Source organism: Kogia breviceps, chromosome 4 (genome assembly GCF_026419965.1).
Source record: "Kogia breviceps isolate mKogBre1 chromosome 4, mKogBre1 haplotype 1, whole genome shotgun sequence".
Lineage (NCBI taxonomy): Eukaryota > Metazoa > Chordata > Mammalia > Artiodactyla > Physeteridae > Kogia > Kogia breviceps.
This window is the reverse complement of record NC_081313.1, coordinates 167,100,725-167,127,337: the sequence shown is the minus strand read 5'-3', so window position 1 is coordinate 167,127,337 and position 26,613 is coordinate 167,100,725. Positions and strand designations below refer to the sequence as shown.

At 40.9% G+C, this 26,613-nt stretch overlaps 1 protein-coding gene across 7 annotated transcripts; it reads right to left on the bottom strand.

Moving 5' to 3' along the window:
• Positions 1 to 8,117: 8,117 nt before the first annotated feature.
• Positions 8,118 to 23,597, bottom strand: NPM1 (nucleophosmin 1). 7 transcript variants are annotated; one of them, XR_010840400.1, is made up of 13 exons: positions 23,178 to 23,364; positions 22,278 to 22,328; positions 21,107 to 21,186; positions 20,492 to 20,611; positions 20,064 to 20,157; positions 19,616 to 19,722; positions 19,452 to 19,519; positions 15,220 to 15,295; positions 14,784 to 14,867; positions 13,832 to 13,933; positions 11,457 to 11,531; positions 9,133 to 9,547; positions 8,118 to 8,467 (listed from the first exon to the last, which is right to left on the bottom strand). XR_010840400.1 is itself a non-coding variant. In XM_067032307.1 (12 exons), exons 1-12 carry the CDS (start codon positions 23,353 to 23,355, stop codon positions 8,429 to 8,431), a joined length of 1,074 nt encoding a protein of 357 aa, XP_066888408.1. In that variant the 5' UTR covers positions 23,356 to 23,364; the 3' UTR covers positions 8,118 to 8,428. The 7 variants fall into 7 exon arrangements, 5 of the variants coding, with proteins under 5 accessions (XP_066888408.1, XP_066888406.1, XP_058915830.1 ...); XR_010840401.1 differs by lacking the exon at positions 22,278 to 22,328 and having other exon boundaries at positions 15,220 to 15,277; positions 23,178 to 23,363; XM_067032307.1 differs by lacking the exon at positions 9,133 to 9,547.
• Between the last annotated feature and the right edge of the window lie 3,016 nt (positions 23,598 to 26,613).

Sequence of the window (26,613 nt, the reverse complement as noted above, 5' to 3'; positions counted from 1 at the left end):
CCGCTGCTGCTGCTCCCTCCTCGCCGGCTGCTGCTGCTGCAGACTCTGCTGCTCCGGGGCGCTCCGCGGCGCGCCCTGCGGCATCAGCGCCCCGCGCGGCTCCTCCCGAGCGCTGCGCCCTCCGGGCTGGAGCGGGGGCTGCGGGGCGGCCGCCGCTGTGCAGGAGGCACCGGCCGGTGCGAGAAAGCTTGCTCACTGCCGGCCGGCCGGCCGGCCGTCCGGGCGTCTGCGGGAAGCTGGCTGCCCGGCTTACTCCGGGGGCAGCATGCGCGGCGGGGCTGGAAGCTGCGGCGCGCTCTCCAGGCGAGGCGCGGGGCTGCGCGGGGCCAGGGGTCAGCGCTCCGGGGCCGGGGCGCGCGGCTGCAGCACGAACGCGTCACGGCCGCTCCGTCTGAGCGCCCGCCGGCTCATGTCTCCTCCTCCACGTCTCTCCGGCCGTGCGCATCGCCACCTCCCACCACTGGCGGCGGCCGGGGCGTTTTCTACGCGCGGGCGGCGAGGGGGCGGGGGGCCGGGGGCGGGCCCGGGCCCGAGCCGGCACAATGAGGATGCGGGGCCCGGGGGCTCCCCCCTCGGGGCGCGGCCGGACGGGCGCTCAGCTAGCCTGGGTGCGCCGCGCCCACATCAAAGGCGGCCCTGCCTGCTTGCCTGCCTGCCGCAGCCTCTCCACTGCCTCCTCCTCCTTCTCCTGGCGGCTCCGGGTTGGAGGGAGGCGCTCAGACTCTCCGCGACGGGACCGGCAGCTCTGAAGGGGCAGAGCCAGCTAGGCAGGAGCTGGTGAGCGCTCGAAGCCGTCGGAATTCTGCGCCTGGGCGCAATGACCCCGCGCCACGGCGCAAACGCTGCCGGAACTGGACAGGCTGCGGTCCCCAAGAACGCAGTTAGGTGCGGAATGTCCCTACTCGCCCACATTCGCTACTCGCTCTCACACCCACCAGCGCTTGAGTGGGGAGCAGGGAAGGGGCGGGTCAGGCCCAGCCCTCGGGGCGGCTCCACTTAAGGGGGTCGCTTTTACCCGCTCTGTGAGTCCACGCAGGATCATGGCATGTCCCAGGCGCCCTCTCGGACGGCTGGCCACCCTGTGTGAGCCCCCTTTCAATCTCCGTCCCTGTCATTGAGGGGAGGGGATCTCGAGGGCGTCTCTTAAGCCCACCCCCACCCCCACCGCCCCCCTTCCAGGGCTCCCGGGTCGGTTCCCGAGATCCCCGCTGGGCTCTCCGGTAGGTGAGCCAGCTTTGGAAACGCACGGCTGCCACCTAGCGTCCCCAAGGCTTCACTGCAGCCCAGCCCGGTCAGGCTATACAGGCCCGGGAGGAGCCAGCAGGACTATGGTCAGCGACCACTCTAGGTCGACCTTTGCCGGCCTCCAGGCTGAGATTTGCCACTCTTTGCACACTAAGCAGTTTGACTCTTTTAACCAGGTCCCTTCTAAGGGCATCTCTTCTAACCCCCTCCGCCCCTTCAGAGGAATCACTCCTGTCCTTGCCACCAACCTCAAAATGTAGGTGTTCTTGTCATACGTTAACTGTCTCACAGTCTAGAGCTCCAGACAGCTAGGCTCTGCTTTGGCCTGATGCCAAGGGTTTGTCATAGAAGGAAAGAAACTGAACAAGCTCAAAAAGCAAAACTCAGGAATCCGGACTATTTGGTTAAAAACTTCCTGTGTCACTGGCAATGGCTGATATCCCCATTTCACGTATAGTGAAACTGAGGTAGACACTGTCAAACAGTGCTACTTCCTAGTCATGGAATATGAACTATCAGCAATTGTTCCGATTATCAGGCTTCCCTGCAAGCTATTTTATTTAAGTTCCCTATCAAAGCTGAGGCTATCTTAAACAGCCTGTTTCAGCACTGGACACAAGTGCAGAAAACCTTTTCAAAGCTAGGGGCTGAGCGATGGAGAAAGTTCTTGTGTGAAGCGCTGGGCTGAATTTACTTAGACATTCTCATTGCCAGAACCGGTAAATCCCAAGACAGCATGCAGTGCCTAACCGCAAAACAGATTGCTTCCCTTGGGTCCTGTGACATCACCATACTTGATCTGACTTTAAAAAGACCTCTGACAGCCCAGTCAAGAGGTGGGTTTGGCCTACTACCTGCTAAAGTGGGGTGTTTGAAGTATCTCCTGGCCAATAATCAGACTTCCAATTTCCTGTACTGTTTCCTATTACTTTTGAATGAAATGGGTCCATAATTACTTATATTCTAAAATGCCTGCAATTTTTTTCAAGGCTCAGATAGTGTTTCTTGATTTCACAAATAAAGCTATCACCGAAGTAAGATTCACCCAGAAATCCCATCAAGTGAAGTTCTTAGTAAGAGAATAAACTCAAGTTAGAGGTCCTGGATTTGAATATTGCCTCCAACATTTACTTATAAATTCCAGCAAGCTTCCAACGGTACCAAGTGTTAAGATGCTGCGAGTTACCAAATGAGATCATTCAGTCTGGCTCACAATAAAGGCTCCAAAGATTTTAGCTATTATTAATAATCCTAATTATGGTTTTCAAGTTATCACATTATCTTTTTCTTCACCATTTCATGAAGTAGGGAAGCAGGATCATTTTTTTTTAATCTATTTATTTTTGGCTGTGTTGGGTCTTCGTTGCTGCAAGTGCGCTTAGTTGCAGAGAGCGGGCTTCTGACTGCAGTGGCTTCTCTCCTTGCAGAGCATGGGCTCCAGGCGTGTGGGCCCCAGTAGCCGTGGCTCGCAGGCTCCACAGTGCAGGCTCAGCAGTTGTGGTGCATAGGCCTAGTTGCTCCACGGCATGTGGAATCTTCCCGGACCAGGGCTCGAACCTGTGTCCCCCACATCGGGCAGGCAGATTCTTAACCACTGTGCCACCAAGGAAGCCTGGATCATTCTTAATTTACTGTAAAGAATCTTTCGACTCTAAATCCTGTCATTTTAACATTCTTCCTTTCCATTGTTCACACCTGCAAACTTATTACCATACAGATGAATCTTAAATGAGCCTTTTCTATTCAAATTTGACATGTTCACATAGCACTTAATATGGGTCACTAATTTGGTAGTCACTTCTCACCAATTCATTCAATCACTATTTATTGTGTCAGGCCCTGGGTGAAGACAAACCCCCTGCTTTGAAAAAGCACTTTACTTCTACTAAGGAAGATGGGCAATAAGCAAATAAGCCAAGAGATAAATTCAAGCTTTGAATAGGCACTTTGAAGGAAAACAGTGGCATAGAGAACACCAATTAGCAATACTTAGGCTAAGACCCAAAAGTGGGAGAGCCAGCCACACAAGGGAATATTCCAGGCAAAAGATGTAAATTGCCTGCAAGTGGGAAAAGGCTAGGTGACAGCCAGGGTTAGCCAAGAGTGGCAAGAGGGTGAAAACAAGCAATAGGTACCTGTCAGAAACCTTCAAAAGCCTTTTAAGGCACTATTTATGTACAACTTTTAAATGCTTGACAAATGTTTATACTTCTGTAAACACCTTTCTCAGGCAACCTCCCACCATACCCATCACTAGTCTCAAGTTACCACTAGTCTGCTGGCACTGGATTCTAGTTTCACAGAAATGGAACCATATAACATGTGCTCTTTTGCGTCTGGCTTCTTTTGCTCAGCATGTTTGAAATTCAGCCTCATCCCTTGTTGCTTTTATCATTGTCCCTTTTTATTGCCAAGTAGTTCTCAGTGTGGATATACCCATTTTTTTGGCACTTTATCAAAGGCTTTGAAACTAAGGGTCAAAATCCAATTTGTTTTTAAAGCTTACTGCAGCTGGTAAGAATACATTGGAATGGTGCGACAGTGGCAGTAAGGAGGCCAGCAAAAAAGCTGTTACCAGTCCAGGCAAAAGTATGGTAGTTGGGGCCAGGTGGCTATATGCTAGTTTGGTATTGGGAGTTGGACACAACTACATTCAATTCCTAGCTCTCAGCTGGCAAATTCACAATTTTCTGAGCAAATTCTCATCTGTAAAATTCCAGGTTGTCTGAAGGGTAGCTGAGAATGTATGTTGACTGCTTCCCCAATGGAATGCAAGCCCTGGAGAGCAGTTACCTGTTTTGCTTGCTGATTAATCCTAAGCCTTAAATACATACTTTGGGACAGGGTACTTAAATGTTTAGATTCTTCCTACCTCATTTTCAAGTGAAAGTACACTAACAGCACTGCAACCTGACACTCATTTTCCACCTCTCTCCAATCTTAAGAATCACAAAATTCAGGGAGTCTATAGAATACAAATATTTTGGAGAAACATCCAGCCTAAGAACATAGGACAAATGCAGCCTCAAGTCTTCAATAGGATGAAGTAGTTTAATCAGAAAAGTAGACACAAAGTACCACAATATCAGCTCTTGGAACTTTCAGATTAAAAAGGGATGTCTACTGCCAAGTTCAGGAGTCAAGGAGCAACTGGCTCTTCGTTAAGATCTGGCTGGAAGGTGGCCCTTACACTTTCTGAAATAACTTTAACCCTGCATCTCCACAGTGCAGACTACTAACCCTTAATAGGGTATTTATTATCTGTGACCCTCAACCTTTTTTCTTGGATAATTTCAAAGAAAAACACCCCCCCGCCCCCCAGGCAATGTAAACATAACCTCCCCACCCCACCCCCATCATCCAGTTAATAGCTTCCTCAGGCAAGCTTTACACACACCACTATAAACCTCATTTTATCATCATGTGCATGATCTGGTAATTTGGACAGCCTGATCTGCTCTCCCCAAATGGCCTTACTTTATTAGTCTATTTTGTCCTCTGGTTCAGGTTGAAGGTAACTCTGTTAAGTTCTCACCCACAACCTAACCATATGTGATAAAGATACTAAGATACCAAATGAAAAGAAGCTTCCTGCAGACAGCTGACAAGTGTGCCTCTGCCCTCCTAGTGCTCAAAATGTTCGCCGTGCTTTTCCAAAGGGTCTGATCTGATCATCCAGGTTAAGTCTGCTAAACAATACTGGGTTCAGTATTAATGAGTATCACTCCCACCAGGGCTGTGGTCTCTAAACACCATTCTTTTAAAATAAGGAACCAGAGCTCCTTGGAAAAATGTATCATTCCAGTTCTAGAAAGAAAATATTTATCTTGTCCAAGATAAGCCTGGAACATACTGTCACACTAGAAAGCGAAAAACTTCATATCAAAGACTACTTACTGGAGTCAGTGATGGTAGGAACAAGCTTGAAAAGGATTCCATTGGCCGAAAAGATACAACACAGTGGATTGAAATACAAATATATAAAAATCTGAATTCAGTGGCCATTATTAAAAAGTCTACAAATAAATGCTGGAGAGGGTGGAGAAAAGGGAACCCTCCTATATACTGTTGATGGGAATGTAAATTGGTGCAGCCACTATGGAAGTGTGGAGGCTCTGCAGAAAACTTAAAAGTTACCTGACAAAACTATAATTCAAAAAGATTCATGCACCCCTATGTTCACAGCAGCACTATTCACAATAGCTAAGAAATGGAAGCAACCTAAATGTTCATGAACAGATGAATGGATAAAGATGTGGTACATATATACAATGGAATACTACTCAGCCATAAAAAGAATGAAATAATGCCATTTGTAGCAACATGGATGGACCTAAAGATTATCATACTAAGTGAAGTCAGAGAAAGTCAAATACCATACGATATCACTTACATGTGGAATCTAAAATGTAACACAAATGAACTTATTTACAAAACAGAAACAGGCTCACATAGAGAACAGACTTGTGGCTGCTGAGGGGGAGGGGGGAGGGAAGGAGAGTTTGGGATTAGCAGAGGTCAACTATTATATATAGGATGGATAAACAAGGTCCTACTGTATAGCACAGCAAACTATATTCAATATCCTGTGATAAACCAAATGGAAAAGAAAAAAGAATATCTACATGTGTATAACTGAGTCACTCTTATGTACAGCAGAGATTAACACACTGTAAATCAACTATACTTCAATTAAAAAAAATTTTTAATGCTGTAAGTTACCAAAAAAAAAAAAAAAAAAAAAACACCTGAATTCAGGACACTCACTTTTTACTTTCACGAAGTCAGTGTTTTTAGAAGAGGAACTTCCTAAATCACAAGCCTAGGAGTAGTAGTTCAACTTTCAGATTACCAGTCTAATAACTAGCACTATTAGTGACTTCTGAGGCACAGGGAAATCTTTAATTCCTGCCCTTCCAAAACAGAAGCCCTATCTGGATCTGATTAGCTGTATATAATGAGCTGGGAACAGGACAACCAGTAAGGCCAATTGCTTCCCCTCAGAATGTGATAATTCCTTTTGGGTTTCCTGCCACATAAGAGAGCCCATCAGGTAAACCAAGGTTAAGGTTTAACTTCTACACAAAGCAACTCAAATATTAAAAATTTCAGACTATTTGTTTAAGACAGTATTATGCAGCAAGGATATTTCTACTTCTGCACATGTTAAGGGACTAATACTAATAATTACCACACTCCTACATCACACAGTATAATAAAAAATACTATCTAGGGAAGGAATGACTCAATTTTAATGTAGCTGCATTATTTGAACACCAGTAACTTTTCAAATTAATGTATAGGATGGTTAAGTGATTTGGGATTGTTCTATCAATTTAAAGTAGATGATCTTTTACATCTGAAGTACATAAAAACAAAGAACACTGAACATTTACCATCTCCTACCGTGCCTCCATTAAAATAAAGACATAAAGAGATAAGCTACAAGGACAGACATGGCCTGGAAAAAAAATGAATAATCAATGAAGAAAACCACAATGTAAATGAGTAGAAGAACCCAACACCTGGAAACTTGAGATTAGACAAGACAGTACTGCACCAGTATTTTCCCCCACCCTCCCCAAAACTAGTTTACTCTGAAAAACCACCCCAGAAACAGAAAAGCTTAAAATCTGCAGACCCCCATATCAAAATATCTGAAATTAGAGCCCAGTCAACAAGTACCACCCTCCTAATCAATATAAAAGATAAACAGGCTGATGCAGGAGGGAAACAAGTAAACAATGCATGGAATGAGAAAAAATTTCTTCAGACTCTACATGCTACGTCCCAAGAACCAAGCAAGAGCATTTGGAAGTTAAAAAAAATAAAACCAAAACAAATTTGAAGACAGAAAATAAAGTCTTTCTCCTAAAGTTTAAACAAAAAGGAATGAAGAAAAACATCCAAGAGAATCAAACAGAAGGCCTAAGAATGGATGGGAGTTAAGTAGGAGGGTGAAATCTCCCAAGTAAAAGGCCCAGACCAGAGAACTTCATCTCTGGAGAATAGACCCACAGTCTACCCAGGGCCCAGGAACCAGTCTACAAGACACATAAAATTCCAGAACACCAGCAATAAAGCAATCTTAATTAGCTCTCAGAAAAATTGGTCATATACAAATAATACGCAAAAATGGAATAGAGCAGGCCAAAAAAGGCAGCTCACACCTAAAATTCTGAGAAAAAGATTCAGCTTACAAGGCAGCATATAATTTGATGCCACAAATCAAGATGTTTTCAGGTATGTAAAAAAATCAGAATACTTCCCCCATCTATTGGGAAACTACTGGAGGATATACCACAGCAAAACAAGCAGAACAGGAATCTAGCCCTGAGCATCATGCAATTGAATCTTGGTCTAACAGATGAAGGGGTCCATGCAATTGAATCTTGGTTTAACAGATGAAGGGGTCCCAAGGATTAGTCCCTGAATGTCCTCACATAACCACCACATGCAATAAAGTAACTTCCCCCATGGATCTCAAATATGTACTATTTTGGATAAATTAAGAGTCACAGAAATAATTTTGTGCTCTGGTTCAGATAAAGAACACAGGTTGAGAAAGGCTGTTGAAGGCTATTTAACATGCCAGATTTTCCTGGGAGTGAAAAGGCTAAGATAGGTGGATAGGAAGGTCTGACGAACATCTGATTATTAATTAACTATTATCAAGAAGTGGTAAGGTAAAAGCACTAAGCCCTCTTGACGAAAAATAGATTGGTAAACTCTGAGAAGCAGAGGTATCTGGATGGGTAGGGCAGGATACTATTTTAGAGACTTTGGAATACTATTTGACACTTTTACTATGTACATGTATTTCTTTGACAAAGTATAACAAGGATAACAGAAAGAGAAACAGTGCTACTGTATTAAAATACTGAGTTTATTTCACATGTATATTTTTGTCTCCCCACCATTTCCATTTGTCTGACCACCACTACTACTATGTCCTATCATAACATTCCATACATACTTAAAACCAAGCAAAGGGTGGAGTTCCATCTTTAAAAACTAAACAGGCATTTTGGACAACACATTCTTGGCAATGGAACCTGGACAACATTTATCAGACACGGTAGGGAAAGTTCTCACTCTGCATTATAAAAAGGACAGCCAGATATCAACTGTTACAGAAATGAAGTAAGACGGAAAATTTTAACAAACTGTTTAAACTATTTTCTTAAAGAGACTTCCTCCACTGCCAGAGATCTTGAATAGCCTGGAAAAAAAAAGAGAGAGAAAAGAAATGTGGTTAAAAAACCACAACACTTCATAAATACCAATAAATTAAGCCACATCTCTGTATAATTCAACATATCTATTTTTCATTCTACCACCAAAAAGGTTCACTCTAGATAATTAAGAACTGATTTCAAGGAAATTTATACTTAGGCATCATTTAATTTCAAATACTTCAAATTCAGACATAAAAAATCATGTGATTTTTGTATGCAAAGTCACTTTTATACTAATAAACATGTAACAACTTAGATATTTAGTTAAGGAAACGAAGACCAGTTTGGCCAATGCTGCCTCCATGTTATCTGCTTTAAGGCTGGCCAGATTTAGAGAAAAACATGCACCTGTATTGTACACGGGACACATAAAATTAGTACATTTATCTGAAATAAACTATATAAATATACCAAAGTTACATCTTTCTTTACCTCTAAGTATATTTCCCTGATGATGTGGGATCTCAACAGTTCCTTATTTTGCATAATTTGCTTATAAAATTCCTTAATTACAGTCTTATATTTTGTTTACATTTTAAGTTTCTACAGTGGTCACATCCAAATTATTTCATTAATGAGAACACATGCTAGTATTAGCATTATGAGACACTATATATATTTAACATGTTCTGCCACATTAGCTACTCACACAAGCTCTTATGGTTTGTTGAAACACAGAACACCATCTTCCATGACTAACTTGCTTTTCCATTCTTCAAGTCTAATGATTTAAAATATTGTCCAATGACCAAAAGAAAGAGATCCCTCATCAACTTCTACATCCCTCTTCAACACCTAATTCATTCTACTTGTTCTCATGCTGGTATTTAGTAACATCCATGTAAAAGAGCCAAAATCTTCAAGTGATAAAAAACATTTCAAATGACAATCATGTAAGTGCAGTATTATCCACTTCCAAGTTGGTGTTTCTTTTCCTATTCATAATGCCTCAAAAAAAAATAGTCGATGTTTTTGTCAACTCTTCAAAGGATTCAACAAGTTCTTTTAAAGCAATGGAGAACTTCAACGACTTTGCTCTTCTTTTAATTTACATGGTCCTACTGCTGAAGAGACATTTAAATAAGCAGGTTTCACTCAATGGATTATTTAAAAGAACTTTGGGGGCCTTTTCTTCTAAGTGTTTCAGTGCTTCAAATAAACAGGATTTTCTCAAATACTGTTTTAAAACACAGCCATTGGATTTCAAATGCAAGGGAACTGAATACCATATCAACAAATATCAGTCATTCGCTACATTAAGTTGAATACAAATACTGAAGAACATTTTCATGACACTCTAATGTTAAAAGAAAAAAACAAATCAGATGCTACTTGACTCATGTATTATATAGAATATTGAATGGGACAGAAAACACCTTCGAATACTTTGTTTTCCTTCAACTTTGAGTAAACACTGTTTGCACATTTATACATTCAGCAAGATTTTTATCTGTAGTCTTGCCACAAAAGGCAGTACAATTTTTTTCATTAACTCTTTAATTCAAGAGTTTCTGCAAAAATTTGCTATTATTTCTCAGCTCCATCTGGATTTTATTAGCCAAATCCTCATAAACAACTCTTTTTCAGAAGAAAAACTGCACAAGTAATGGGAAGATATTTTACACATTGTGATTACTTACATCTGCACCTATGCTATAAAAATGTGACACATTCAGTGTTTTGATAATTTCGTAATAGTAAACTGAGATATCATATTTTTTATTATTGCAGAAATTTCATGCTGGCACTTGAAAACAGCTTTCAGTTTTTAAGTCAGAAAATATTTCTGATAGCAGTGAATTCAGTCATTTTTAGCTGCAAGACTGACGTTATGCTGTTTGGAAAGGCCCTTGCAACTTTAGTTGTTACTTTATCTTCACCTGAATTTTTCTTAATCAAAAATTTTATTTTACCACTTCGTTTGGTATTAGCTGAAAAAATTATGTATCTCTTATGCTTACCTGTTATAGGTGATGGTTTATGTATCTCACTTTCTACCATTTTCGATACTGAATTAACAATTACACACTGCATAGTTTTAAAAGGACTTTTATGTTTACTAAATGTCCACAGAAAATTCACACAATTTACACTGGCTTTTTGGGATTCAAATATACACAAAAACAGAATAGCGACCAAAAGAATCAAGATTCAAACTGGTCATCTCGTGGCCATGGCAAGGAAGGCTGAACTCACAATAAACAACCGTGAAGAGTATTAAACCACTGAAAGGGTTTTAAACCTGAGAAAAATAGTGCTGCCATTTAAGTGATTTAAATACTAAATATTGTGGTAGAAAAAGATCTCTAAATAACAAATTTAATTTATTGAAGAAAGCTGAAAGCAGGAGACTTAGGGAGCACTGACAAAAACCATTAAACACAGAATATGTCCTGTATGTACATGATGCCTAGCAACCCTGTGTAACTGCTTTTACATTTTCCTTTACAATCTGCGAGTCAGCAACTATAAATAAGACAGTAAAAATAAATGCATGATTTTTCTTCTATTGACAAAATACCTTCTTCACATTAAATACAAAATCTAACTCAACTGATTTTACACTTAGGTTCATTTCAGCAAAATGTGCTTCCCATAACATCTATGGAGAAAATCATCTCTGCCAACTCACAAGAAAGCAAAGAACAGACTGACCCAAGAAGCCAAATGGAGCAGCAAGGAAAACCACAGCTCATTTCCTTAGCCAACATAGTACCAAAAGCAAAACTGAGTTCAGTAACCAAGAGATAATTTACCAACTATATAGAAGCTGGGAAAAATGTACTAAAAAAGTTATCTTCTCAGTCTCTGCCAACTAAATTCTTAAGAGTTTCCAAGTATTTAATCTGAAGTATTGTCTGTGGTTAGGAACATTTTAAGAGCAGCCAACACCTAAAGAGACTAAACAAATAACCGTAATAAGTCACAATAAAAATTTTGGATTTGGTCATGTCTCCAACAAAGTTCAGTTACCTCCTGGTCAGTCATCCGGAAACAATTCTTCACATAATTGATGAATTTGGCTTCCACTTTGGGAAGGGAACCACCCTATTGAGACAAAAGCATTATTAAGGGTAAGTATAGAAACACTGTTTTTGAGGGAGATTGTTATGAAATTCCTCAAAGATTTGAGTGCTCTTTATTATATGGATCATTGTGATTCATTCCTTGTACCTTCAACTCCTTCATTTTAATATTGAATAAATCCTTTTTTAGGCCTAGAAAGTATGTCTCCCTAGTATGTCTGTACAACATACTAGGACCTAGGTCTTCCACAAGTACTCTCATACTGAATAAGGTTTGTCCAAGTTTCAAATTCCCTGCCCCCACCCAGCCACTCTAAAAACACAAAGTATAAGCTATGCTTGTGATTCTTCAGGCACTCAACCATCAACTTGACTTGACTGCCTACTGTATTTATCTAACAAGTCGGCTTCATCACCATCCTCTACTACCCAGAAACAAATACAAAAAACAAGTAGTAGCCCCTTTGGGTATCATGTATACAAGTGACGAAAATTGTTTAAAAGATCACTTAATATGTACCAAACACCCAGGTCCAGCACAGTGCTAACCTGGGAGTCAATTCAGGGGGTATATGAAGTCAAAAGGGGGGGGGGGAGACTTTATTACATTTCACTAAACTTTAAAATTCACCATTCCTTTCAATTATGGACACAGGGAAGAAAGCACAATAGTAGTAACACCAAATTATTTTCAAAGTATATGTCACCAAATATTTTCAAAAATCTTGAAATGTTTATATTTATCTCTGCTCTGGAATTAATGCACTGATTTTTTTCACATTTGTTTCCTATTTTGATAACTAAATTTTGATTTTCCTTGTAACCTGAATCTTCTGTGCATTTTAAAAAGATCAAGAAGGCTTCCGGTATGGTGTAAGATACTTAACTGCCTCATCACCTAGAAAATAAACCTCACTATAATTTACACTTTTAAATTATTGTCACATACATTCTTATTTGATTCAAATATTTATTGAGCAGCTAGGGAGATACAAAGGTGATTAAAATATGGTTAAAGAAGTGAAGCAAATGCACAAGTAATAGAAAGCAAAGTATAAGGTTCACTGAATCACAGCAGTCAAAAGAAAGTGTTTTAGGAGACCAAGAGATTGCTTCCAGCCTGGAAGGGGGGCATGGGTGGGTGGCAAATCAGGAAAGGGGATTGAGTTAAAATAGAAGACTTCAGTCTGGATTGTTGATGATACTCAGTTTGGACTACATTTGTCTCTCCTTTTCCTCTCTCCCCATCTTTGGGCTTAATTTACCAGTAGTGCCCAGGATTGTTCAATGCGCCTGCAATTAAACCAAGGAGATAGGACCATATTAAAATTAGGGGGAGGGGTATCTAAAATGTCATTTTAGAACGGTATGCAAGGGATAAAAATAAAGCAGCGATACCAGGAAGGCTAAAAGGTTTACAGTAGTACTAAAGCAAAATCAAGAAATACATTCTGGTTCTAAAATGTTAGTTTTCCAATTGACTCATAACTGCACAATGAAAGGAAATCTACGGAAGCCATGTAGAACCTAGAGAGCACAGAAAAAACACAGGGAAAGGGAGTCAGTAACTTTTCCTCACCATCCCACATTTATTCTCAATAACTGGGGTCTGAGAATATTCACAGAATTTTAAAGTTTCTCTCAAATGTGTTTCAAGGCATTAAAACCAATTACTCCATACTCCAGAGTTCACTGAAGTTTACTAAGTGCATCCCCCCACCCCAAATCAAGCAAGTAGGACAAAAGCTAATCCCCTTCTCACACATTTCCACTAAGACAAAAGGAGACTAAATGTAAACACGTTAGTGTTTATTCAAGATATTATCACACGTATTGCCTGGTGACATCTTGGTGCAAATGGAAACAGAAATGACTCAATTTGTTGGAAAATGTTTCTGACTACAGTCAAACACGAGTAATTTTTTTAAAAACTACAACACCAAGCGGCCAAAGACTACTTTTCCAGCTGTTTGCAATTTTAGAAGACTCATACGCCCTCTGCTGGTACTGTGGCATCTCATGACCAGAACAGGTGAAGGGAAATGCTCTCATTTTAACATCTAAGGTAAGAATATATCTTACAATCAACTTACTTGTATTCCTTTTATAATGGAAAATAAAGCATATGTAACTTCAAATATGCAAAAAAATCAACAGAGACTATAAATTAATGTAAGTAACTAGTAATCCATTTTTGAGATAATTTCACACCACGAAAGGGCAGGTATATTAACTATAAGAAAATGAGGAAGAGTCCTGGTCCAAACCCCAGAAAGGTAAAATTACCCATTTAGTTCCTTTAAGGAAGACAATTTTACTCACTTTTTCTATACTTGCTTGCATTTTTGCTTTAATGTCTTCTACAGAGCTAGGTCCTTTCGGTGTTTTAGGAGTTTTTTCCTGTTTTTTGAAGGATTCTTGACCCTGGGAAGAAAGGCGAATTTTATCATAAGAACTCTTAAGACCCACCCTACCTGGATTTTCTCAATAAAATTCTTACAGTCCTTTGTAAAAACAAGTATATACCAGAATTGAGTTACCATTATAAATGAATTCGTGTCTCAACAATTATTTTTAAATTATTGCTTAAGAAAGGAAAAGGAAATAAGTTTGAGCCTGCATTTATATTCAACACCAGATCAGTTCTACACTTAAAGTATATTATCAAAAAACGAAAGCAGAAGGTCCCCAAGAATGAAGCAACGAAGTTAATGCAGCTTGATGCCTGGGGCCCATTCTATAGCATTTAAATAATCATCTCCCAACATGCGGCCAGCACCGAGAAACTGCACTATGCAAACATACCTTTCAACAAGCAAGAACCCTTACATGACACAACTGTTTGTACCACAATAAAAACCTTTCTGTTGGCTTTCTCCCCCATTAGAAAGCCACGGCAATATACAGTTGACCCTTGAATGTCAACAGGTGACGCCAGCCCTCCACGTGGCCAAAAATCTGTGTATAACTTGTCGGCCCTCCACATCTGTGGTTCCTCTGCATCCAGATTCAACCAACCGTGGATATGCAGTACTGTAGTATTTACAAAAAAAAAAAAAACTGTGATAAATGGACCCATGCAGTTTAAACCTATGTTGTTCAAGGGTCAACTGTCTAACTATATGACAGTGATTACCAATAAAATAATCACATCTTAGCTCCTCGACACCAACTACAGGCGTTCTCCAAAGACCTATCAAATTTTTAAAGTAGATTCTTCCACAGAAGAACTTAACTACTTCAATGGAGCTTGTATTTGTATGTTACCACTTACTTTTGATCTTGGTGTTGATGGTTTTGAGTCTTTTCCATTCTGGTTTGATTTTTGTGCATTTTTGGCTGGAGTATCTCGTACAGACTGCAATTAGAAATTAATCTTAATCAATGCCCCTCCCTACATAACAGACACATTAGTACAAATAAAACTGCCCCGAACCATGGCAAATGCAGCAGTCAGGCTAAGATGAAACAATCATTTTTGACAAAAGGTTGCAAAAGGGTTAACAGACAAAAGACTATATAAAAAAAATAGATAATTCCCCACTATTAGAAAAGTTTCCAGGATAGCCCTACTCAAGAAAAATTTGAAGTATGAGATCATCTTCTCCTAAGACAATTTTCAATAACCACAAAACAAGCCAATGGCAAAAATTCCCATCATTTTGTTATTAGCTATTTCTGATAATCTTATACTAGTGTATCTTACTTACTTTCTTTACTGGAGCTTTTTCTTCAGCCTCCTCATCATCAAAGTCATCATCATCATCACTACAAATGAAATAAGTCCTTATTACTGATTCAGTGCACTCAACAAATCTAGAAAGCTTATCCAGAAAGTGGATGAACCTACAAGTTTAGTCAATCAAAGCATGAAGAGCTTTCAAACTTTTGCGGGTTGACAAAAGAACTGAGAGCACAATCGTGAACACAAATTCATTTTCATTGCAACATTATTCACAATTACCAAGCGGTAGAAGCAACCAGGGAATTCCCTGGCAGTCCAGTGGTCAGGACTCCGCACTTCCACTGCAGCGGGGCACAGGTTCAATCCCTGGTCGGGGAACTAAGAGATCCCGCATGCAGCACGGTGTGAGCCAACCCCCCGCCCCAAAAGAAGCAACCCAAATGTTCATAAACAAATTGTAGGGAAAATGTCATATACGTATATATATCAGGGAATATGCAGTCTTAGGGAAATCCTCAAATGTAGCACATGGATGAACCTTAAGGACATTATTCTAAGTGAAAGAACAGTCACAAAAAGACAAATACTGTATGATTCCACTTATATGAGGTATCTAAAGGAATGGGTCTTCATAGAAACCAAGAGTGGTGGCTGGCAGGGGAGAGGTGGAAATGGGGACTTTTTGTTAAACGGTTATGGTTTTCAGTGTAACTAGATGACCTTGAGATGTTACAAAACAATGTGATTATGATTAACACCACTGAACTGCACACTTAAAAAATAGTTAAGGGCTGCCCTGGTGGTGCAGTGGTTGACAGTCTGCCTTCCGATGCAGGGGACACGAGTTCTTGCCCCGGTCTGGGAAGATCTCACATGCCGCAGAGCGGCTGGGCCCGTGAGCCATGGCCGCTGAGCCTGCACATTCAGAGCCTGTGCTCCGCAACAGGAGAGGCCACAACAGTGACAGGCCCACGTACCACAAAAAAAAAAAAAAAAAAAAAGTTAAGATGGTAAATATGGTGTTATGTTTTTTACAACTGAAAATACATTTTTGAAAATGAAAACGGAGTTATTTAAAGAAATTAAAATAAATAGAAACATTCCAAATTCATGGACCAGTAAATATTAAGGTGGCAACTCTCCAAATTAATCTACAGATTTAACACACCCCTAAAAGAATCCTAGCTGGTATCTCCATAGAAACTGATCCTAAAACTCACACTGAAACTCTAGGAACCCAAAGTAGCCAAAATCAATCTTGAAAAAGAACAAAGGTGAAGCATTCACATTAAGTAATTACAAACTAAAATCTATAAAAAGTACAAAGCAACAGAAATCAGAATAATGTTTCACTGGCGGAAGGATAGAATGGAACTGAAGAGTCCAAAAGTAAATATACATTTATGGTAACTATTTTCAAAAAGGGGGCAAAGACCATTTAATGGGGGAAAAGTCTTTCACTAATGGTGTTGGGACTACTGGATATCCACAATCACAAAAAATGAAACTGGCTCCTACCTCACAATAGATACAATAATCAATTCAAAACGGATAAAAGGTAAGAGCTGAAACTACAAAACTTTTTGAAGATTTGGCAATGGTTTCTTAGGTTTTACACCAAAAACACAATAAAAGAAATAAACCAAACTTTATGATATTTAAAAGCTTTTCTGTAAAGGACCACCAACAGAGTATAAAGATAACCCATGGAATGGGAGAAAATATTTGTAAATTCTACCTGATAAGGGGTTTGTTTCCAAAATATATAAAAAGTTCTTATAGTTCAATAATATAAAACGAGTACAAGTACTGCTACATGCTACAAGGATGAATCTTAAAAATATTGTGATAAGTTAAACAAACCAGCCACAAAATAGCACATATTGTATGATTCCATTTATATGAAATATCCAAAACAGGCAAATCTATAAAAAACAAAGTACATTAGTGGTTGACTAGAGCTGGGGGAGATGAGGGGTTATAGCATAGTTTCTTTTTGAGGTGATGAAATGTTCTGAAACTGGCTGCACAACTGTGCATACACACTATAAAGCACCAAACTGTACACTCTAAATTGGCGAACTGGGGGGAAAACCAATCACTGGAGAAGTCCACGAATAAGTATGAATCAGCAAACGGTGGAATTGGTTTAAATTGTAATTACTTCACAAACCAAACATTATATACTGGCCAAAATGGTTTCTCTTCCACACTACATAGTCTAAATAAAAAACAGGAGTAACTTCATCCATGTGCAACCAAAGAAACACTCCTTTCCAATACAGGGGTAAAAAAATCTGCTATGTTAACTGGATAAAATACTATGTAGTATACATTTAAAAGCATATAACGTCTTTTAAGTAATTTTTAACATTGATTTGTCAATTGTGGCCCTAGCACCCAATACCTGCATGGGCTACCCCATACTAAAAAAAAGATGACAATCGTTTCTATAAAACCACTATTGTAAGCAGTTTTATTGGGATATTCCCTAATAAAATAGGGGAAAAGGGTGTTTAGAGAGAACGACCCTTTGTTTTATTTTTTAAGTAACAGATATTTTCCTGGGTGGCACCTCGGCAAACCCCATTGCCACCTCAATGAAGAACAAGGAACACTCTCCACCACCCCCTCACCTGACCTGGCCCCTGTGGGAAACAACACTGAACTTGGAAGGAAGCACAGCCCATGCTGCCCCAGGACCCAGCCATAACCATGAGACACTTGGGGAATGGCCACTCCGGCCCCAGAGGGGCCCCATGCCAGCCATGCTTGAGTGCCTAACATTTTCAGGGCCCCCTAAAAACTGTCCTCCAAAGTCACCCCTTATAGTTCCCTGGCCACCCAGAATAATCCACCCAGGATGTATCGGTAAGCCATACTAACTTTTTTTTTTAACTTTTTATTTTATACTGGAGTATAGTTGATTAACAATGTTGTGTTGGTCATACTAACTTTTAATGTACTACATGGTCTTCAGCTTTTCTTGTTTACATCAATAGCAGTCAACCAACCCGACACCATACCCCTTCCATCCCCAAAACAGACCCACTGATCTGCCTTTTATTTTGTGGGTTCCAAGCCTTCTGAGATTATGCTTTCAATTTCCACATAATAACTACTTTTAACTAACAAACCTTGGGGCACCTCTTAACATTTTCATTGCCCCCTAACCAATGGAATCTTCTAAGAATTGTTATCCTCAAGGGATCCATTAACTGCTTCTACTTATACATGTATCTGACTACCCTTTTTAACCTTTTATGAAAACTTACCAATTTGGACCTTGTTACCATCTACAATTTTCATTCCTCCCTCACCACCTAACTCAGACAACTTAGAGGACGTAAACTATTTACATTGTAGTTACATCAGGAATTATCCCCATTTTAAAGACAGGAAATCTTCCAAAGCCCAGGCATAATCAAGTAGTAACAAACACCAACTATATTGAGTTTGTTTGTAAGTTTGACATGCAGGAGATTTTGAACTTTTTAAGCATTCAACTCTTTCCTATTTTCTGCTTCCACTGTCATGCTCAAAGGCCTTTTTAAAGCGCTACCAGCTTGGCTAGTTGAGGTCACTGAAAACCTACTTTGCAGATCTGATCGTTAAACTAGTGCACGTTCTCTCAGTCTGTCTTAGATTCCATTTCAACTGTTTTCAGTAAATATATAATGGACCAACCTAAGAACTCAAGAACAAAATTGACAAGCAATTAAAAATTCAATATTAATAAATTTTTGATATGGCTGCATATAGGAAAGACTAATTATGAGGAGCATTTTATTCCATAGCGTGTCTGTAACTTTACCATAGTCTGACCTAGTTTAACAAACATCAAATCTTGTTTAAAACCAAATTTTAAATTCTTCAGCAAAATCCTATTCTCTTTTAGAATCTAATTTTCTCATAAGGACCAGGACAACCATATGCCAAAATCCTTTGTGGGGAAAAAAAATCCTCAAGTGACAACTTACAAAATGAGTATAGCTGGAGCTATTCAGATTCTTTATGCCCAATCCACTTATTATTAACTGTTCAGCATAATATACACCAGACTTAACATACAGTAATAAGTCCACTAAATCTTCCTCAGAAAAAAGGCACCTAGTCAAATACATCTGGGAAATGCTACATACTCCATCGTTTAACTCAGCTCATCTAACACAAACTGACAACCACTAATCATGATTTTGGTAAATCGTTTTCATAACCCCCCTACAACGCCAGGTTTTCTAAGGGCATACTACTTACTCTTCATCTTCATCGTCGTCGTCATCATCATCATCTTCATCTTCATCAGCAGCAAGTTTTACTTTTTTCTTAAAAAAATTGGACACACACTCGTAAGTAAGTGCTAATCCAAACTACCAAACTAAAGGCCAAAATAAATTACGTATAGTAAATTGCATCTGTACCTGTGGAACCTTGCTACCACTTCCAGGGGCAGAACGCTTCCCAGATATACTTAGGAGTTTCACATCCTCCTCCTCTTCATCTTCTGACTCTGCATCTTCCTCCACAGCTAAAATAAAATTCTTTATTAGCCACTACTAAAACTCAACCAACAGCAAGAACTCAGAAAAAAGGGCACTGATAAGACACAGTAATGAGTATTTTAAAACTCAGTCTATTAGAAAAACAGTAAAAAGAGAACAAAATTTTTTAAAAGGAATTTAGTGGACTAATACTCATTACTAGGTTTTACATGCAAAACACCAGGCTTTTCTAGTTATAAACTACTAGATTCCCATTTGAACCTATTACAGACAGCAGTACTAGAACTAAGCATACTTTATAAAGTCCAAATTGGGAACAAAGTAACAGCATTAAAAATAAGCATCATAACATATAAAAATAACATACCTACTAAGTGCTGTCCGCTAATATGCACAGGCCCTGAACCACACTTCAACCGTAAGACCACAGGTGGTGTTATTTCAAAGCCCCCAAGGGAAACCTAAAAAGAAGAAATTATAAATCACTAAATATTGTGGGGAAAAAAAATGGTTACGTTTGGTATAAAATCTGTTCATAACTTAAAAATGTTTCTGAACAAGCACACCCATCAGCCAAATGAACAAATCAGTGAACATGTTTTTTCCACCTCTGATAAACAAGCAGCTACCACCACGGTGATCAGTCAACACCGGTGACAGAATATGCAGCTGTGACTACTAGGAAAAAAACCAAACCAAATTCCCCAATCTCCTTGTTGTAACCTAAATGACACTCACCTTAAGGCAATAGAATTAGACTTTGACATAAAATCCAAAGTGTAAAAGTGCCCTTACCGTTGGCTGCACAGACATTTTCAAAGTTGCCAGTGTTACTTTAATTGGACTGCCTTCATAATTCATCGCCTCTGCTTCGACAATGTGCAATTCGTCCTTTGCACCAGCCCCTAAACTGACCTGTGAATAGAAGAACAGTACTTCAACTTAAGTTTCCACCATTTTACAACCCCCCAACCAGTTGTTTTTAAAAATCAGAAGAATTATAAACCTTTCATTATTACCACTGATGGGAAACTGACTTGAGCACAATGTTGTCTTCAAGTTTTATGTGACTTTGACAATTTCTCATATTTGGTAAATCTTAACAATTACATAAAAATGCATTTGATGACAAAGATGTTTATGTCACCACCCACACCTAAGTACAAACCACCTAACAATTACTGGCCACTTAGAAGTTAAGTAGTAGGCTATAGGCTAGTGTCTGTGGAGAACAAATAAGATTTATATTTATCACTACCCTAAAGGGCTTTTTAATACAACTGTAGAAGCGAAGAACATATATAAGGAAAGAAAAATACTGCTGTAAAATAAGTATTAATCCACATGAATAGGAACTAAGAGACTGAAATCAAGAAATGTTAAGTAGTTTATTTTGAAAAGTTTAAGTACCGTTCTTAAAGATAACTGGTGCTCATTTTCATCATTATCCACCTTAAAGTGATAATCTTTGTCGGCCTTTAGTTCACAACCTGTAAATGAGAAAAAAATTCAACTATAACAAGGAGAAAAATAACACTGAAAATTCAGTGTGGGTAACCAAAAAGTAAACTTGTGAACTAATTTTTACTATTCTAGCTACCAAAAGGCAAGGCAGAAGTACCTCTTCCTGGGTTTCTTGAACACAAGTCTATAAACATCAAATAACATCCATACAGAGAGCTTTATAAATTCCACTTCCCACTACACTATTTTATGCTCAACTAACACTACTATTCTCATGTAGAAGCAGGATCAAAAATTTAGTAAACCTAGAACTGAAACCAACCCTAACATACAATGTTGATAAAATCCCACTATTTTGAAGTTGAATTACCTACCAAAACTCCCAGGTGCCAAATTTAGAAATGACAATGGTTACACAAACACCTACATCAACAGCTTGTACTTACAACAAAAAAACTACAAATGTTAAAGAACTAAAACTCGTTACAGATGTCAACATTCCATCTTCGAAGTAACAGAAATGATGTACATTAAATTCTGTTCAAAAATTATGTTTAAGACAATAGAAATATCCTAGGGATACTTCCAATAGTAAGAGTTAACACAAAAATTTTGATATACATTTTGATATAAATTGATCAGAAATGCCAGCTTTTCAAAATGCTAGGAATAAAAGCCTTAATGCATAGTGCATGTCACTACTACCATTCATGAATAAGCAAACTATCTTAAATACCATGAGAATTAAACTTTATTTAATTTAAATAGTCCCATTTAGTTGCCATCTAATAGTTACTGGAATAGATGCTTAACTGTTATTGCTTAATTAACAAATCTCAGCATAGTATATAAGAAAACAAAATTAATTTGGGGCAAGATGCCTGACATAAAGGCTTCAACAATTCAGTTAGTGAGACTGAAAAACCAACGCAGGCCCCTTAGTATGGTACTTGGTGTACTCGTGGGGGAAATCCCAAAACCCTGGTATAGAATTACAAGTTTAACAGAAGGCTGCCTTCGCCAGTCTCCCTCCCTAGCCACCCCCCCACCCCAAGTCATTTGTAATGAACCAGCTCTGGAGGCAAGAGTCATGGAGTTAGATCTAGTCTCTTCCTACAAGTGCAACCTTCGTTAAGCCACTTCGGTTCTCTGAGCGGCAGTACCTCCTCTGCGAGGTGAACGCGGTGAGACAGAAAGAGAATTCTCTAAATGAGAACTACCAGCATAGATGTTAAGCACCGAACAAAAGACCTCCAAGAGTCCTGGAGTTACCAACCACTTCACCTAACGTTTCCGGCCCACCAGCCTCAGTCAAGCCCCAGGACCCCAGGCTCGGGGGTGACAAGACACCAGTGAGCCCCGGATGCAGGGCCCACACCCCCCACCTTCCCCCAACCACGTGGCAACCACGTGCTCCCCAGCGGTCGCGGCCTCCTCACGCCGGGCCGGGCCGCGCCGCACCTCCCTTGCCCCAGGAACCAGCCGAGGCACCGGGGCCGATGCTCGGTCGAGAGCTCCTGACCATGAGGCCCGAGGACAACGCCATGCTCAATTGATCCTCTCGTCCAGAAAGGAGGCCCAAGCCTCCTCACACCCCGAACCCACAAAACCTCCTGCACCACCAACGCGGAGCTCAGCCTCAGGCACCCGCCCGGAATCAGAAGCCTACCAACTCACAAAACCCCAGAAAATAATTGTGCCCGGAGCTCCACCATGGGCCCCGCGGAACGCCGAACCCTCAACCGGTCGGTTCCACGTTACCTCAGGCCCTGGGCCTCGGACCGCTGACGCCCCAGCCTTCAGGCCGCCCCTCCTTCCCACCCCCCTCCGTGCTTCCGGCTCGCCCCTCCCGGGTCCCCATCCTGCAGGCGGCAGGACCCCGTCTGCTCGCTTCCCACTCCCTCAGGCCTCCAGCCTGCTTAGCTTCCCTCGCTAACCCAGGCCTCAGTGGGATCCCGCCCCCCCACCAAAGCCTGTAGGCCCTGCTCGGCCTCGCTCCAACCCCCCCAGCAGTTACCGAAAAGATAGTTCTGGGGCCTCAGGGGGCTCATGTCCATGTCCATCGAATCTTCCATGGGTTGGTGGCACGCACTTCGGTGGGAGAGAAAGTGGACGGAGATAAGACTACCGTTCGATGGAACAGTCACGCAGGACGGAATCAGACCAGGGAAAGGACGCGCGCTCCCTGCGCACATATATAGCAACCTGGAGATCTCGCGAGAGCTCCTTAAGTCCCGTCTCCGCGCGCGTGCTCCGGAGCCCCCCTCCCCGCATAGTCGCCCTCCCGCGCAAGCGCTCTTCAACCTCACTCCTTTCTACCTCGCCCCCCACCTCCTCCAGGTACTTCGCGGGCTCCCACCGAGCACGCGCACTCGGTACCCCGGCCCCACCCCTCCGCCGCAGCCGCCGCAGCCGCCGCCTGTGCGCACGCGTGCTTCCCCCGGGTAGCGCGCGTTCCCCGCCTTCTAGCCTTCCACGTCCTCTCCGGCTCAGGCGCGCGGGCCTTGCGAGAGGAGACTGCGCAGCCCACCCTGTAAAATGGCGGCGGCAGCACTTAACTGTGTTAGGTACGGAGGGCGAGCCGGTTGTGAGTCAGAGAGCAGCTCGATTCACCTTTCTCCGTCCCCTCGTGCCTCGCAAGCCTCCAAGCAAGCATAACCACTTCGGGTTTTTTGACTCGCCTGGAGGCCTGGGCGCAGAATTCATTGTTTCCCCAAAGTTAAAGCTTGAGGTGCCAGAGACAGTGGACTATACGCATTATTATCTGTTGGAGAGAAAAGATGTAGCTGCTGGCCAGACTTATTCAACTCTGTTTTTATCGCTCTGTCGTTTCTGAGCAAATATCTTCGAAGTTGAAATCCTTCCTCATTATGTCATTTGGAGGCAAAAGGGGACTAATTCGGCCTCTTCCACATGAGCAGGGCAGGAACCAAGCCTGGGTGTTCTCCAGACAGGTTTTTAAAGGGCTGTAAATGCACAACATGTCCCTGCGTAACGTCCTGTGAGGCACACACGACTATCCTTGCTTTGCAGACAAGGAAACGGGCCTCGAGGAAGGTGCCCAAACAGATGACGTGATTATAGACAGGGTTCTCTAGTTCGAAGTCCAATACTAACATCCAAGTAAAAGAGCTCAGAGGATTATATGAGGGTCCAGTGTCTGAAGCAGTGCAGTTCTGAATCCTCAGGATTTCTAAGAATGTTCTGACCTGTAAAGAAGGCATATGACTTGTAAGAAATGCATAAACCTTAATTAGACTATTTGGAAGTGAGCCTGGAAATGAGTAACTTAAGCTACACTTTGACAAACTGAGGACCATCCCTCCCCCAACCGCAGCCCTGGAGCCCTGGGGCCGAGGATTCCCCTAGGTATCTTTTTTACATCAATGGACCAAACAATAAATTAAAGAAGTACTGTAAGGAATAAAAATAGTGACAGTAATTCCCTACCCAAATACAATCTACTTGAGATAAACCGTAATACACATGACCCAATTATTAGTTAACAGAATGACAGTTCTAAATTTGGAGAAATCAATGCTTGCAATATGTGAATAGACTAAAATGTTCCTCACCTTTTCCCTTCCCCCAGTTGAAGAAACTTCTTCACCAGCCTGGTTCTTGGATCTTTTAAAACGCAGAGTGTGACCAATTGCTAGAGAAAAAAACTGAGTCTTGGAAGGATATCTATTTAAAGGAACTGAGGAAGGCTGATAAAAAAGAGGACAGGACTGTGGCTGAGGAGGATTTAGACGTTTAGAATGAGAAAGTCTCAAGAGAGGAGCTACAGGATAGTGGAGAAGGGGCTAATGTTCTTTGAGCCCATGCAAGTAAAAGTTGGGACTACTTTGTAATATGTTTCTGGTTTCTGGACCATGATTATTCAGTGCAGCTCTGCACAGAGCCGGAATCATTTGAGAGGCATAGTTCATGTTGTATAAATACATTTGCTGTTTTTATATTTCAGGCACTTAGATATTATCTCATGGAATCAAGTGGTTTAAAAAACAACGACTTTTTGCATTTTTCAGATTTACAAATGTAATGAATGCCCATTATCTTTTAAATAAATTAGAAGTATTTAGGCTTATACAAGTGAAAAAGTTAAATGCCCCTTTTTCATATCCCCATTCCTATTCCCTAAGGTTAATCACTGTTAGTAGTTGAATGACTATACTTCCAGACTATATATGATGGAAGAGGTGGGGGGAGATTATACAGTTAGGGGGGTTTTTGGGGTATTTTTTTAATGTGTGTGATTCATATATTGTTCAACTTGCTTTTTATACTCAAAAATATATTTTGGACATTTGTCCAAACTAGTCATAATATGGATTTAACTATCCATTTCTCCATAGATGGACACAAAAATTGTCTCCATAATTTTGCTATAAGAAATAATGCTTTGGGGCTTCCCTGGTGGCGCAGTGGTTGAGAATCTGCCTGCTAATGCAGGGGACACGGGTTCGAGCCCTGGTCTGGGAAGATCCCACATGCCGCGGAGCAACGAGGCCCGTGAGCCACAACTACTGAGCCTGCGCTCCACAACAAGAGAGGCCGCGATAGTGAGGGCAGGCGCACCGCGATGAAGAGTGGCCCCCGCTTGCCACAACTAGAGAAAGCCCTCACACAGAAACGAAGACACAACACAGCAAAAATATATATAAATAAATTAATAAACTCCTACCCCCAACATGTTCTTTAAAAAAGAAAAAAATAATGCTTTCGTAAATGTTATGGACTGAATATTTGTGTTCCCCCCAAAATCATATTTGAAAACCTAATCTTCAATGTGACTGTTTGGAGATAGAACATGGAAAAGGTGATAAAGGTTAAATGAGGTCACAAGGATGGGCCTTAATCTCTAAGCTAGTGCCCTTATAAGAGGAGGAAGAGACACCAGAGCTTTCTCTCTCTCCTCTGTGTGAAGACATAGTGAGAAGGAGGCCATCTGCAAGCCAGAAGAAAGCCCTCACCAGGAGTCGAATCCGCTGGCACTTTCATCTTGAACTTCCCAGCCTCCAAAACTGTGAAAAATTTCTGTTGTTTAAGTCGCCCAGTCTGTGGTATTTCGTTATGGCAGCCCAAGCAGACCACTACAGTTAAGTATCTGTACATACATCCTTTTGGATGTCTAAAAATAATTTTGTAAATATGTTCTAAGAAATGGACTTGTACATTAAAGGGCAGGTATTTACTTACAAATATATGTACATATAAATGCATCTTTTTATTGTTTACATAAATAGGATCATACTTTCTATATTGCTATCTTAGTCCGTTCAGACTGCTATCAGAAAAGACTGGGTAGCTTATACACAACAGAAATTTATTTCTCACAGTTCTGGAGGCTGGTAGTCCAAGATCAGAGTGCCAGAACGGTCAAGTGAAGACTCTTCCAGGTTGCAAACCTCTTACTGTATCCTCACATCGTTGGAAAGGGCTAGGGGGAG

Bases quoted from the DNA above. Each gene is read 5' to 3' on its own strand.
- NPM1 (XM_067032307.1), bottom strand. From the start codon at position 23,355: ATGTGCGCAGGGAGCGCGCGTCCTTTCCCTGGTCTGATTCCGTCCTGC. The intron at 15,296-19,451 runs GTAAGTAGTATG...ATCAGTAATAAG, and splicing joins GACGACGATGAAGATGAAGA to GACTTATTTCATTTGTAGTG. The intron at 14,868-15,219 runs GTAAGTAAGATA...TTCTAATTGCAG, and splicing joins AAAAAGCTCCAGTAAAGAAA to TCTGTACGAGATACTCCAGC.